The sequence below is a fragment of the Podarcis bocagei genome, assembly GCF_964188305.1.
Source record: "Podarcis bocagei genome assembly, chromosome: 5".
Taxonomy (NCBI): domain Eukaryota; kingdom Metazoa; phylum Chordata; class Lepidosauria; order Squamata; family Lacertidae; genus Podarcis; species Podarcis bocagei.
The window spans coordinates 45,122,962-45,137,800 of record NC_138129.1 but is presented as its reverse complement, the minus strand read 5'-3'; the positions used below and the strand labels follow the sequence as shown (position 1 = coordinate 45,137,800).

The 14,839-nt window shown below is 49.3% G+C and overlaps 1 protein-coding gene across 3 annotated transcripts in view; it reads right to left on the bottom strand.

Moving 5' to 3' along the window:
- Positions 1 to 1,222: 1,222 nt before the first annotated feature.
- The window catches only part of FMOD (fibromodulin), an 84,374-nt gene continuing 70,757 nt past the window's right edge, over positions 1,223 to 14,839 (bottom strand). For all 3 annotated transcript variants that reach the window (XM_081193555.1, XM_081193557.1, XM_081193556.1), the window contains exon 3: positions 1,223 to 3,312. In XM_081193555.1, the coding sequence (XP_081049681.1) occupies positions 3,161 to 3,312 (152 nt within the window). In that variant the 3' untranslated portion in view covers positions 1,223 to 3,160. The remainder of the gene's footprint in view (positions 3,313 to 14,839) is intronic.

Genomic DNA, 14,839 nt, shown 5'->3' with positions numbered 1-14,839 from the left:
GAGGGCTGTAGCTGGAGGCATCTGGGAGTAGGGTGCAGGTATATTTCTCTGGTGGATAGCATCTCTATTGCCTGGTAGGAGTGTGTATGCCAGTTGCCTCCATCTATGTTCTCTATCTGATATCACAAAGCAGCACATGTCTCTGTGCTTTCTCTTCCAAACTCCAAATAGCAGTGGCCCATTTGGTAAAGTGGGGAATGTCACCATACTTAACAGTTGAAGGCAAAGTTCGCCAGCTGCTGCGTGTGAAACAAGTTGCTATTCACTTCAAGGTGCCTTATGTTGCATTTCTGTGCACACTTATCTGGAAATAATTCACTTCTTTTCTTCAGCTGAAGTGTTGTATTTTCCATTATTATTATTATTATTATTATTATTATTATTATTATTATTATGTCATAGCTGTAATTCTTTTACATTTTGACAGGATTGGATGCAATTTGCAGCTGCATTAGCTACTTTTATAAGTAGATGACGCCTGACAAATTTCAGACGAATGGGTGCAGTGATAAGGCAATTCACACAGTGCAATACCTCCCAATCCTGGCTCAGTTTCTAAAGTGGAAATTTTCCAGTGTGAATACTGATTAGAGATAATCTAAACAGGAGGATATTTTGTGAAGAAACATATTTTTATAACCACAGTGATCGCCAGACCCTTTTAAAGGTGTGTCTGTCTTTGCATCTTGCTGCACTTCCAGTCTGGCCATAAACATTAAAGCAAGAAATTTGCAATGCAGTACCAGACCCCTTTCCTAGAGAATAAAATGTGATATGAGAAGTTTCCTAGCGAGATCTCCCTCCTTTGTCTGCATGGTCTACACTGATCATGCTCATGCCGGGCCTGCTGAGCTGGGGTTCGTGTGTGGGTGGGCATGCGGAGTAGGGACACAGTAACTAAATACAAGTATCTGATTCCCCAAATGTCCTATGAAGAAACAAGTTCAGGACTCAACTATACAGCTGCAAATCAAACATTTTAAGTGTGTTTTAAGTGCAATATAAAATGTGACACTAGATAGCGACGGTGAGCCTTATGGAAGATTCAATGTATTTTTAAAAACTTTTTTTTTAAAAAAAAGCATTTTCAGAACGGTTTTTATATGTATGTAGATTCCACCTTAATCTCTTCCAATCATCCAAGGGAGGCTTCATTTGTTTCCTTGATCACATCAGATATTTCAGATCTAACCTGGTAAATGGTAGTTTCGAAGGCATCCCATGCAATTACAAAAAGGGTTTTATTGATCAGTAATGATATCTACAATTCATGCTTTTATATATTTCTTTTATATTATCAGCATACACTTTAAACACAAGGCAGTTTCGATGGCATTTTGAGCTTCCCAAGATCCCCGTAAAACTCACTTGCTCCTCCTTCTACGTCTCTTCTCCTCCGTGAGCCACACACAAATGAAAGGATTCAGTGACTATGGGGGGGGGAGAACCTCGAGACGAAAGAAGCATACATTCTTAGAGCAAGGCTTGGTGCTGCCATGTGTATGAAATTCAGCTGAGACGACTCTATAGCCAAGCAAACAAGTTACAACAAATGCAATGAAACACATGGGACGCTAGAATGGGATTCTGCTGTACAAAACAATCTGGGATACAACTTTTATTGAACTGCAATACCTGAATGGGCACTTGCAGAGCAGTACAATTATAAAGCCCCCAGTTTCTCATGCTATGCTGGCAAGTCAAGTCATCTGCTTTACTGAATGATGGTGAGTCTTGCCAGGTATTTTAATGCCAACTTGGCTCATGTTGTATTTTATAACAGGCCAGGAATGTTGCTTCAATAACTGCAGCATTCTTTATATGCACCCAAGGAGTGCATGGAAAGTAATATGTCTTCTGCAAGCACTGGCTAATAAACTGAACTGCATTATAGCAGAGGGTGGAAAAAAACTCTTTCCTGTCTGGGTTGGAAGAGATTAATGATATGCAGTGTGTTCGAAGCCCCAACTGAGGCTTAATGCTATCAAAAATTTAGAAATCCATAAAAATTTATTTCCTCTGAAAATGAAAGCATTTTTCCTCATACAATTATGGTACAGACAGAGGAAATTTTCTACATGTATGATGGACCTACACGTATAAACAATAAAAGCTATATTAGATTGTGGGTACCCTTTTATTATTTGATCCAATGGCTGATATTTATCTAAATGCAACAGTGTCAAAATCCCCGCTGCATTAAATCTTTCTGTTATAACATTACAGATTGCACAAAACTGGAAGAAATAAGAATTAAAAATCAATAGGGAGAATAATACGTGGTTGTTAAATTGGGGAAAATGTAAGGATGGTAAAGAATGGGGAAGTTGCTCCCTCTGGAACTGCAGGAATATCAGAATACATTTGTATCTTTCCAGGGTAAATTGTGAACACATTGTGGATGATATTAGTTTGCTAAGATTAGATAACTTACATTATTGCATTTATTTGTAGGACTTTTAATCAGCATAGAAAACCAAATAAAGTGAAAAGAGGGGGAGAAAAAGCCAAGTCATCACCAGGGGAGCTCTATTCATCTTTGAAAACCAGCTAAAGACCTGGATCCTCTCATGTTAGTAATTTTCTCTCTCCTTTTCTCTTTTCCCCATTTCCCCACCCTCTTGTCTCTAATTGCTCCTTGCTGTGTGGGCAACTGTTTAATCTGTTTTCATTTTGTTTGGATTCAATCTCATCCGCCCCCACCGTGTACACACTCTTTCTCTCATGGCGACCCTCCTACAAGGAAAAACAAATCCCAAAGGCATCCCAGCTGGCATCAAACTTCTAAAGCTATACATGTGAAATGAAACAAAAGCTTGCCTTACCACCCACCTAAATGGAGAGATACACGCTGCCTGACAGCATGAAGACCAGATAACTGATTAGTTGCTGAAGAACAGGAGACTGAAAGAAGGTGGGCAAAAAAAATAATATTATTTTTTTTGCCTGCATAGTTGTTGTCACCTGACTGGCTAATAATGGGGCAGCATCTGTTGGATCTAGTTTATCAACCCCCCCTTACATTATACAAATGCAGAAGCGGAGTCAAATGAAGCAGTGTTAAAATTGAGAATGTTAGCCTCTGCTCTCCCGTGTGATCGCAGGAGGGGTCTAGCCTTGTAAGGAGGGAAGGGGTTAAGGAAAGGATCCAGAGCAATGGCTAAATCTCTATTACGCTCGCCCATCGCAGGCAGAGTGGGGCGTCGGAGGGCAGGTTATTCCGACGGAGCTCATTCCCGTCCAACCTCAAAACTTGTAGCCTGGAAAAATTCATGATGTCTACGATGGTGCAGAAGCTGCTGATGGTGAATTCTGGGAAGAAGAAGAAGAAGAAGAAAGGAATCTCGCATCACTTCTGCTCTTTTAACCAAATGTCTGGATTAGTGCTTTTCAAGTGTTAATATGAACTTTATGTACACACAGGCAAACAACCGCATGAGTATCTAATTCCCAATTCAGGAATGAGCCGGTTCCTGAGGAGCTGCAGTTATCCTAAAACTGTATACACCCCAAGAGTAGCGTTCTCACCACCTGCTTTGCAGAAGAAAAGGTACCGTATGTAAAATTATCATGGTAATTTGCTGGAAATTCAGCACACTGACCTTTGACGTCTCCGCGAGGATGAAGCCTGAGTAAAGAGCAGATTTTCTTTAGCTAGTCTGCTGAGCTCCTGCCATAAAGCTGACGCAGCAGGAGCTGCTGGAGGATTTAATATTTTTGAAGGCCTAACGTTTTAGGCCATTTTCATGGATGATAGAGAAATCACAGTTTAAATTGCACCCTATTCCATGAAGAATCACAAATACCAGGTGTCAGGGGTTTAGGTGCAGAGGCACGGGCAAGGGAGGAAACAGAGAGCGAAGGGGAGGAGACAGAGGAAAGGATGAGTGATGACGACGACCCGAGATCTCCCAGTCTTTCCAGTGAATCAGAGGATTCACAGAAAGGAGCACCAGTGGCCAGGGCAAGGGGGGAGTCTAGGGAGGCACCCCAGGAAGATAGGGCCAGAGGAGACTCAGGGGGGAGCAGCTGGAAGTCGGGACCAGCGTCACCGCCAGGAAGCAGGGAAGAGGAAAGGAGCCAGGGGGGAAGCGCTGGCAGCTCACCACAGGAGGGAGGGCAGGAGTCAGGAGTGGCCACACCTCCATCGGGGAGCGAAGAAACGGTTAAGAGGAAAGTGGAAGGTTGGGCGCGCGCGCCAAGTTCAAATGCAGAGGAAGGCGGCGCAGTGAGCAGCCCCGAAAGGGAACCAGGTCCTAAAGCCCGGCGCAAGGAGGCAGAAGGGTCCGGGTCAGCGTCAGAAGAGTCCCGGAAGGAAGAAGCCCCGGGGGGTAGAGGGACCCAGAGGAGGACAGTCAGGAGGAATAGGTGGAGCAAGGCTAGGATATTAAGTTGGTGCGCACGGGGCGGAGACTCAGACGGAGCCTCGCCGATCTAGCTAGTAGACGTAGAGTTGCAGACAGCAGCGTGAGAATGGAAACTGTAATTCAATAAAGACTTTTACTTAATGACCGCTGGCTAGCGTGATCCTCTGTGAGCTAGGATCTTGAAGCAGCTCTGACAGTAGGCTCCGTCTCAACATTGTGGGCATCTGCAGCCTCGAGGAGGGGAGAGAAACAGGCGCCCACTAGCGAGCTCACGAACGGCAGGAGACATGACGGCTGAGCAGCAGATAGAGGACCTCAGAAAAGCAGTGGCACAACTGAACGCCGAGGTTCTCGCATCCAGGAAGAGAGAGGACGAGGCAGCTGCCGCCTGCAGGGATCTCCAGGTCAGGTTAGACGTACTGGCAAAGCAAACACCCCGGCAGGAGGGAATTGGGTTGGCGAGACGGACAGGCGGGCTACTCTCTCACTTCGATGGGAACCTGCAACAGTATCCCAACTTTAGAGCCGACGTACTGTGCGCACTGCAACTGTTGCATAAAGACTTTAGAGATGAACAGGAGAGAGTGGGGTTCATCATGTCCCATCTGCATGGGGAGGCGAAAGCGTGGTTGCGCAATTTATGGAGAGATAACGATCCGGCGCTCCAGAATGCGGATGCCTTTATTAAAGCGATGGATGGGTGTTTCTTATCAAGTATTGACATTGATCTTGCACGGAAGGAGGTGCATGGGCTGAGACAAGGGAGGGCCAGCGTCAGACAGTATCATGCCCGCTTTTTCGCCTTGGTCAGCGCCCTGGAATGGGACAGAGATTCGGCTCCTGTAAGAGACCTCTTTTGGGAGGGACTGCACAACTCGATTAAAGATGAGATAGCGAGGGGGGAGAGACCCCGAACCACCCAGGAGGTCGTTCAGAGGGCACTGGCAGTGGGGGTGAGGCTGGAAGGACGCCCGTGGAGCAAGGACGAAGGACGTGGAGGGCGCGAACCAGCCGGGGGCCCCTCCTTCTTTCCCAGAGAAGCAGCGCGGGCGCAATCCACGCCTCCGCCAGGAGGAGGAGCCGAACCTATGGAGGTTGGAGGTGCAAGGGCTCAGTCAGCAACCAGAGCCCTAGCACCGGCAGCAGTGAAGGCGAAGCCTCCTAGAGGGACCAGGAAGTGTTACGTCTGTGAGCAGCCAGGGCATATGGCGAAAGAGTGTCCCCAGAGGCCCCACAAGCTTACTGCAGCCTCAGCAATGGTGACTGCAGCAACGCAGCAGGGAGGACCACAGCAGGGAAACGACGATGTCTGGCTGGAGGAAGAGGCAATGGGGCCCAGCCAGACGTGTCAGTGAAGAAGTCCCCAGAAATTTTACAGCCAGTGAACCCCCTCCCGCCCAAACCAGTAGTGAGGCTCACAGCATCTCTCCAGCTGCCCAATGGAATCACCATGGACGTGCCAATCACCATCGACTCCGGCAGCAACGCGGACTTTATAGGGCAGGAATTTGTCGACAGGCACGCTGTGCAGTTGCTGCTGGCCACACTGCCCCTGCAGGTTGTCACGGTGGATGGCAGGGAGCTGCTGGGGGGGCAAGTGGTGAAGCAGACGCCACCAATGGTGATGCGACTTGGGAATCACAGGGAAGTCATCAGCTTCAACGTCACTCAACTGTCTGACACGCCCATTGTATTGGGCATGAGTTGGCTGGACAAGCACAGCCCAACGATGGCTTGGTTCCAGAGGCAGCTGGTCTTCGGCTCTTCCTTTTGTGCTGAACACTGCATCGTACCCAGGCAGGAAGGAGAGGAAGAGGAGTCACAGCTGCTGCTAGGCACGCTGCAAGCGATTCCCCACAAGTACGCAGAATTTCTGGAAGTTTTCTGCGAGAAGGAGGCGGACAGGCTACCCCCTCACAGACCATATGACTGCAAAATTGACCTGCTGCCGGGGGCGGCGCTGCCTAAAGGGAAGCTGTATTCCATGTCTGAGGACGAACTGCAGGAACTCAAAGACTTCATCGATCATAATTTGGAGCGCGGTTTCATCCGGGAGTCTAAGGCAGCGGGGGACAGTCCTGTATTCTTTGTTAAGAAGCGAGACACGCCCCAAAAAAGACTCGTAGTGGATTACAGGATTTTGAACAGTGTGACCAAGCCGTCGGACTTCCCCATGCCCCGCATCGACGACCTCCTGGCGAAGGTACGGAAGGGAAAGGTGTTCACCAAATTGGACCTGCGGGGGGCGTACAACCTCATTCGCATGCGGGAGGGTGATGAGTGGAAGACAGCCATGTTCACGCCACTGGGTACCTACGAATACAGAGTTATGCCTTTTGGACTGCAAAATGGCGCTCACGTTTTTCAAGCATTTATGCATCACGTGTTGGCGGGACTTCTCTACAAGACGTGCGTCTGTTTCTTGGATGACATCCTGATCTTTTCGGAGTCGCAGCAAGAACATGACAAGCACGTCAAGGAAGTGCTGGGCAGGCTAAAGCAACACAGGCTCTACGCCAAGCTGGAGAAGTGCCAATTTGACGTGCCGGAGGTGGATTTTCTGGGCTACAAGCTGTCTGACAAGGGGCTCGCCATGGACAGCGCCAAGGTTCGAGCAGTGTTGGATTGGAAGAGCCCACGCAACCGGAAGGAGGTCCAACGGTTTGTCGGCTTTGCGAACTTCTATCGCAAGTTTATCAAGGGCTTCGCGATGCAGACGGCGGCCATCACTGACACCCTTAGCTCCAAGAAGAAGAAGTTCATCTGGACAGAGCAGGCGGAGCAGTCCTTTCAGGCCCTCAAGCGTCTCTTCGCGTCGGAAGAGCAGTTGCTTCATGTCAACCCCAGCATGCCGATGAGGGTGGAGACAGACGCTTCGGACAGAGCCGTGGGGGCGGTCCTGCTGCAGAAGGACCCGCAGGGCGTGTGGCGGCCGGGAGCGTTTTACTCCAGGAAGCTCAGCAAGTCCGAGCAGAACTACACCATATGGGACAGGGAGTTGCTGGCCATTCATGCGGCGTTCAAGGCGTGGAGGCACTTTCTGATCGGCGCCAAGCACACGGTGCAGGTTTGCACGGACCACAAGAATCTGGAACACTGGCGCACGGCACAGTTCCTGAACCAGAGGCAGATACGTTGGGCTGAGTTCTTTGCGGACTTCGACTTCCGAATAGAGTATGTCCCGGGGGACACCAACATCATGGCAGACGCTCTCTCCCGCAAGCCACAGTATCTGGAGGACGCAACACCAGCGGCCGCCATGCACATCTTTGCACCGACAGTGTGGGCGTGCGCCGCGGCGACCGTGGACCTAGAGGCGGTGCGGCGAGCGTTGCAGGGGGACTCCTTCGCACAAACGAAGATGGCAGAGGTGCGAGGGGGCAAGGCAGCGGCCGACGGTTTCCAGCTACGAGATGGATTGCTCATCCGTAAAGGGGCCATCTACGTGCCGGGTGACGAACTTCGAGCCAAGGTGCTACAGCAGCTGCACGACGCACCCACGGCCGGGCACTTTGGCAAGGAGAAGACGGTAGAATTAGTAGCCAGGGATTTCTGGTGGCCAGGAATGAGAGGGGAGGTCGCAGACTACGTGGCGAGGTGTGACACCTGCCAGAGGGCAAAGCCGGTGCACAAACCGCCGGCTGGACTGTTGGAGCCGCTGCAAACTCCGGTCGAACCTTGGGAAAGGGTGGCTCTGGACTTTGTCACGGATCTGCCCAGCTCAAGGGGCAAGACGGCAGTGTTGGTGGTTGTGGACCTGTTCTCCAAGATGGCGCATTTCATTCCGTGTGCTAAAGTGGCCACGGCAGAGCAAACCGCCAAACTGTTCATAGACCACGTGTTCAAGGTTCACGGGCTGCCACGGTCTATTCTGTCCGACCGCGGGCGGCAGTTCATCTCGAACTTCTGGCAGAAGCTGATGGGCTTCCTAAACGTCAAGATCAATCTGGCGTCGGCGAGACACCCGCAGACCAACGGGCAAGCGGAGCGAGCCAATGCCATCATGCAGCAGTACCTGAGATGTTATGCAAACCAACAGCCTGCGACGTGGGTGGATTACCTGCCGCTTGCAGAGTTTGCCTACAACAACACGAAGCACGTATCCACGGGCGTCACGCCGTTCTTCGCCAACAACGGGCGGCACCCTAGAACCTTCCCGGGACTGGAATGCAGGGGAGAAGGGGAGCCGCAGTCAGCAGATGCGTTCGCGTCGGAGCTGCAAGAAGTCCACGATCAGCTGCGGCGCCACCTGGAGCTGGCTAAACACGCATACAAGGTACAAGCGGACAAACACAGAAGGGTTGGCGAAGAGCTCCACGTGGGAGACTGGGTCTGGTTAGCAGCCCACGCAGTGCCGGCCAGGTCGTTGGCCAAGAAGAAACTAGGGCATAAACAACTGGGGCCATACCAAGTCGAAGAGCAGGTCAACCCGGTGGCTTTCAGGCTGGCGCTTCCGGAGGGTTCCAGAATGCATCCGGTGTTCCACAGATCGGTGCTCACTCCCTACAAGGCACCGCACAGGTTCCAGGAACCCGGAACGGCGCCGAGTCCGCTCAGAGAAGGAACGGGGCACGCGGGAGTGGCACAGGAGGAGCGCATCAACGAAGTCACGGAGATTTTGGACTCCAGATGGGGGGAAGAGGGAGTAGAATACTTTCTCGCCAGGGAAGGCACCCCGGCCAGTGCGAACAGCTGGGTGCCGGGCTACGCTTTAGACGAACCTCTGCTCAAAGACGAGTTTCATGCCCTCTTCCCACATAGACCTATGCCAGCGGACTTTTTCGACGACTGGCTTTTCACGCCCACGCTTTCGGACAGCACGTTCAGGGGGTTCGACTCGGACGAGGAACCAACACGAGACGTCCGTTCCCCGGAGGGGTCACCCTCGGGATCTGTCTCAGAACCCTCGTATTGGTGGGACGATAGGCCGGAGGAGCAGTTCCGCAGGAAGTGGATGGAATGTTCCGGCCGAGCAACGCCGCCTGGAGGAAGTGCGGGAGAGACGGACATGGACATTTTCGGGGACGACCCTGGTTTCGAGCACGGCGGCACAGAGATGGAAGAGGAGGTGACTGTCGTCAACGAGAGCAGAGAGGAAGACCCGGAAGAGTTCCGATGGAGGCCTGCCACGGGAAGCGACCGATATCCGACGTTCGTCCCTTTGCAACAGCAGCCCCCAGCTCCAGCACCGGAAGGAGGGGAGGGGGGACTGGGGGGCTTCGAGGGGGGGATGGATGTCAGGGGTTTAGGTGCAGAGGCACGGGCAAGGGAGGAAACAGAGAGCGAAGGGGAGGAGACAGAGGAAAGGATGAGTGATGACGACCCGAGATCTCCCAGTCTTTCCAGTGAATCAGAGGATTCACAGAAAGGAGCACCAGTGGCCAGGGCAAGGGGGGAGTCTAGGGAGGCACCCCAGGAAGATAGGGCCAGAGGAGACTCAGGGGGGAGCAGCTGGAAGTCGGGACCAGCGTCACCGCCAGGAAGCAGGGAAGAGGAAAGGAGCCAGGGGGGAAGCGCTGGCAGCTCACCACAGGAGGGAGGGCAGGAGTCAGGAGTGGCCACACCTCCATCGGGGAGCGAAGAAACGGTTAAGAGGAAAGTGGAAGGTTGGGCGCGCGCGCCAAGTTCAAATGCAGAGGAAGGCGGCGCAGTGAGCAGCCCCGAAAGGGAACCAGGTCCTAAAGCCCGGCGCAAGGAGGCAGAAGGGTCCGGGTCAGCGTCAGAAGAGTCCCGGAAGGAAGAAGCCCCGGGGGGTAGAGGGACCCAGAGGAGGACAGTCAGGAGGAATAGGTGGAGCAAGGCTAGGATATTAAGTTGGTGCGCACGGGGCGGAGACTCAGACGGAGCCTCGCCGATCTAGCTAGTAGACGTAGAGTTGCAGACAGCAGCGTGAGAATGGAAACTGTAATTCAATAAAGACTTTTACTTAATGACCGCTGGCTAGCGTGATCCTCTGTGAGCTAGGATCTTGAAGCAGCTCTGACACCAGGGATTAGGGACATTTTATACACTGTAGCATTCTGAATTCAACTCAGTTCCATCTTTTAGACTGAGAGATGGTTTTTCCTCCTCCCCAAAGGAACTGGGATCCAGAAAATAAAGGGTCAGTTACAGCAGTACACACTGTTCGTCCTGTAATTTCTTCTGGAATTGCCCCCCACCCCTGCCTTCTCCCAACGTTCAGAGCTGAGGAAAGTCGGGACTGTTCACTTGGCTACAGAATGTTAGTAGTCAAGAATACTTAACCTTGGAGGTTTTTAAGCAGAGGGGTTTTTTTTTGGGGGGGGGGGGCGCATCTATCATGTATGGTCTAGTTGAGATCCCCGCATTGCAACTCTACAATTCTATGATAGACAGAGTGGTTATTGTAGCTTAAAGCTGAACAGCAATGACAGTGTTGTTAAATAATCCACCCCTGGAAGCACCCCAGCAATTCTTCCCGGGGTGTTTATTAAGCATTCAACCATATTTGCTTGCACAAAGTTTGCATGGTAGTTAGTCCATGTCTAGTCTTTTTTGAGCTCCCCTCCCCTATTTGTTTACAGTGGTTATATGCCACTGAGTATTAATCCTGATTGTCTTGTGGGGTGTTTACATGTCTTCTTCTTAATCATTTATTTGTCCCACAATTTTCAAAGCATTTCCTCATCCGTTTCCAAACCACAAAAAGTCAGGACCTTTTAAAGGTAGATTTCTTGTGCTAGGATGGCAGAGTTCTAATTGTGCAAATCAAAAGTTCCGATACACTTGAATCCCTCCCATAAAATTGTGACAGTCTGGGGCCATCTTTAGGCTCTCTCGCATGCAATATGCCACTTTGAGATCTGCATCTAGAAGCTTAAAGAAGGGTTAAAAAGTATTCTTACTATTAATCAGGGCTTATCCCCCAGCCAGAACTCACCAGAACTCAGTTCCGGCACCTCTCAGGTGGGCTCCATTGCCCTTAAAAGAGAACAAGGAAGGCACCTCTTTTTCTAGAGAAATAGCACTGCTGCTAGTTAACACAATGGTTGCATACACACCACACATTTAAAGCACGCTACTTCCCCTAAAGAATTTTGGGAATTGTAATTAGTCAAGGGTGGTGGGAATTATAGCTTTATGAGAAACTATCATTTTCAGGATTCCTTGGGGAGAGTTATGTGCTTTAAATGCGCTTCATATGTATGGTGTACAATTTAGCCTTTGTGTAAATGAACTAATATTATTAGTATATTATTTTATTGCTTACTCTCTTTTCCATCTTCCTTCCATTCATTGATTGCCTTTCTCCTGTCAATGGACCCAGTCTTTTTGTTGTTTACTCCATAAAGTGCTTTGCATCTCGATGGGCACTATATGAAGGACAGCAATGCATTATGGAAGCTGAAATATCTCTGGGAAAAGGATTCCCTGCTGTCAAGAGAATACAAGGAGACCATGCAGAATACTAGACTCAAGCTCTAGCATCCCTCTCTGTTGTTGTTTTTTAAATAGAAGCACCCCTAATCCTTCAGTGCGGGGAAATGGATTGATGGAGTTGTGCGTCCTGCTGCAGTGCTTCTTATAAGCAGCCAGAGGGCAACCAAAGTCTAGAACTTGGCAGCAAATTTATACATTTCCTTGAAACAGCTGCTCCTGCTTTAAAACATATGCTGTAAGGGCAGTATAACACTGGACAGATTTGGAAATGCAAGAGTCCATCTTTCATACTTTGTTGAGGAAGCTGCTGGCTGGGCCAGATATGGCTTGGATGATTGGGGAAGAGCAGAAGTATGCAAGGCCATTGCAAGCTGCCATGCTGGCTGAGTCAGGCCAGCAGTCCACATGAAAGCATTCTGGCTTCCCACAGTTGCCTGACTGATGCCATATGCAAGCTTGCTGCCTAGGCATGAGATCCATCTTTTATTGGTTGCTAAATATATACCTTATTTGATTTCCCAGGTTTATATCCTGCCTTTCTTCCACCGTGAAACCCATGGTGGTGTAACATATGGTTCACAGGAGCTCTACAATCCAGGTACTGATTTGCTTACCTTCAGCAAATCCCATGTGCCTTCAGACCACACTCTCTTGGAACCTGGTGACTGACCTTTTGGCTAGCATGAAGCAAAGTGCACGCTTCTCCATGCACTCGCAGAATCATTTGCAAATACATTTACTCTCATGGCTGAACAAACATCTTTTGACAATAAATCTCCCAAGTGAATTATTGTATTGGTGAAAAGTAATTCCTTTAGTGTGTTGAAAATTAGTGGATAATCCCAAGTTGCAGATACTGTGTGTGAATAGTGTCATGTTCACACTGATTGTTACCTTCTAAATATCTTAGATTGTAAGCTCCTTGGGGCAGGGACCTGTCATAGAATAGAATCATAGAATCATAGAGTTGGAAGAGACCACAAGGGCCATCGAGTCCAACCCCCTGCCAAGCAGGAAACACCATCAGAGCACTCCTGACATATGCTTGTCAAGCCTCTGCTTGACAACCATATGTCATCTTCTGTTTTATAAAGCATCACACACACTGATGGCACTATATAGTAGTATATCAGTAGCAAATCTAAATAATCTCTCCCCTAACTCTTCACGTCTTTTACAACAGTACGTTTGCATATGGTTTAGTTCACTTTTGTTACATTTTTTTTCTGGTGGGGGTGCTGAGCAGAGCATATGCTAGTTGGAGTCATTTTTAGCATCCATTAGCAGTGGTGCAGTTAGGTAACTTGAGGCTCCAGACTTAATGGGCTTACGGAGACCCCTGTGTATTGCTTCACTTGACTCAAAATATGGCAAGTCAACCCTGCTGCGTCTGGGGTCCATACTACTCATTTCGGGCCCTAGATTCCCACTCCTGCCCTATAGGTGTATTTAGGATCACTTCCCTCAGTGCACAGGCTTGTTTGCACAGATTCTGACACTTTTGAAAAGGAAACCTAAATCACATGGGCATTAACAAATGTATTGTTATCTGTTAAATGGGGGGTGGCCCTCAGGTCTAGGGCCTGGATGTGGCCCTCCAGGCATCTCTACCTGGCCCTCAGGACTCTCCCCAGGTCACATCCTTCCCTTGCCCTGCACACCTGGTTTAATAACTGCATGCAGCGAAAGGAGGGAGGCTCACTGATGTTGTGAGCTGTTAAACATCATGACCATGGGGCAAGTTCACAGTCATCATATAACGTATGGGATATGTAGGAAAGGATATGGGGCTGGTACCAGGGACGCGGACTTAGAAAAAATATTGGGGGGGCCCGGGAAAGCTCATGAATAATAAATAAGCTCATGAATATGCAAATAAAGTGGCTCCGGCCCTAAATAGGGCAAGCCACGCCCCCCCAGCCAGCCGATTGGCTGGCTGGGAGGTGTGGCCAGTCGGGATTCCCCTGTTCTCGCGGGATTTCCGGCAGTGCCTCCGATTAGGGCGCGCGGCTGGCTGGCTGGCGAAGGAGCAGGTGAGGAGGAGGCGGCGGGGGACGGCGGCGGCGCTCTGCTGAAAGGGCGCCCGCCCGAGATTATTGGGGGGGCTGAGCCCCCCCAAAAATTTTTTTGAGGGGGCTCGAGCCCCCTCAAGCCCCATGGAGTCGGCGCCTATGGCTGGTACAGGGGTTTAAGAAGGCATTGGTTTCTGCTCTGCTCTGCATTTGGCAGTGCTGTTTCCATTCAGCTGCAGTTCTGGTTCTGACAAAAATATGTTAGTCATCTTGCCGTCTGCTATGGTGAAGTTGTATATGCAGCCATGAATTACATTATCATTACATTTCCCCATTCATTTCCAATGGAAATGAAACACATTGTAAATCGGGACGGGGGTAGTCATCAATTACATGTTGTTATGCAACATTTGCAGACTGAAAACAACAACAGTGAATACTGATTGTATTTGTTGGGTTGATTTCTATTCTAGACATGAGACAAATTAGCAAACATCGCCAATTTACACTCTTGTTTCCATTTTCATCTGAATGCTCCAACCAATATTTTTCAAGGGAGTTGAAAGGAGTTTGTGTGAGGCTTCACTTCCCATGCAGACATATCTCTTTTGCCATGCTATGTTGCCTGCATTGAAACAGTTCTAGTAGATTTCTGAAACAAAACAAATCCCTGCAAAACCTAATTACCAGATTCAAAAGTGGCAGAATGTACACAACAGGAGCAGTGTCCCTTATTTCAAACTGCCTTCAACTTCCAGTCTTGTCTCCTAGCCGCTGCCCAGTTTCTCCCTAAGCAGAAGTGTGTAGAGGTTGTGAACCTCTTTCAGATTTTCAGATGAAAGGGAGCTGGAGAAAGACAAATGGCTATTCTTCATCTGAGATGTGCCTCAAAAGAACAGCATTCTGGCCAAGACATAAAGACACCATCAGCTTAAAAGCCCAGCAGTTACTAGGGCTATATATACCAGTAGTTGAGTTTGTGTTTTTATATATATATATATATATATATATATATATATATATATATATATATACACACACACACACTCAGCTACTGAG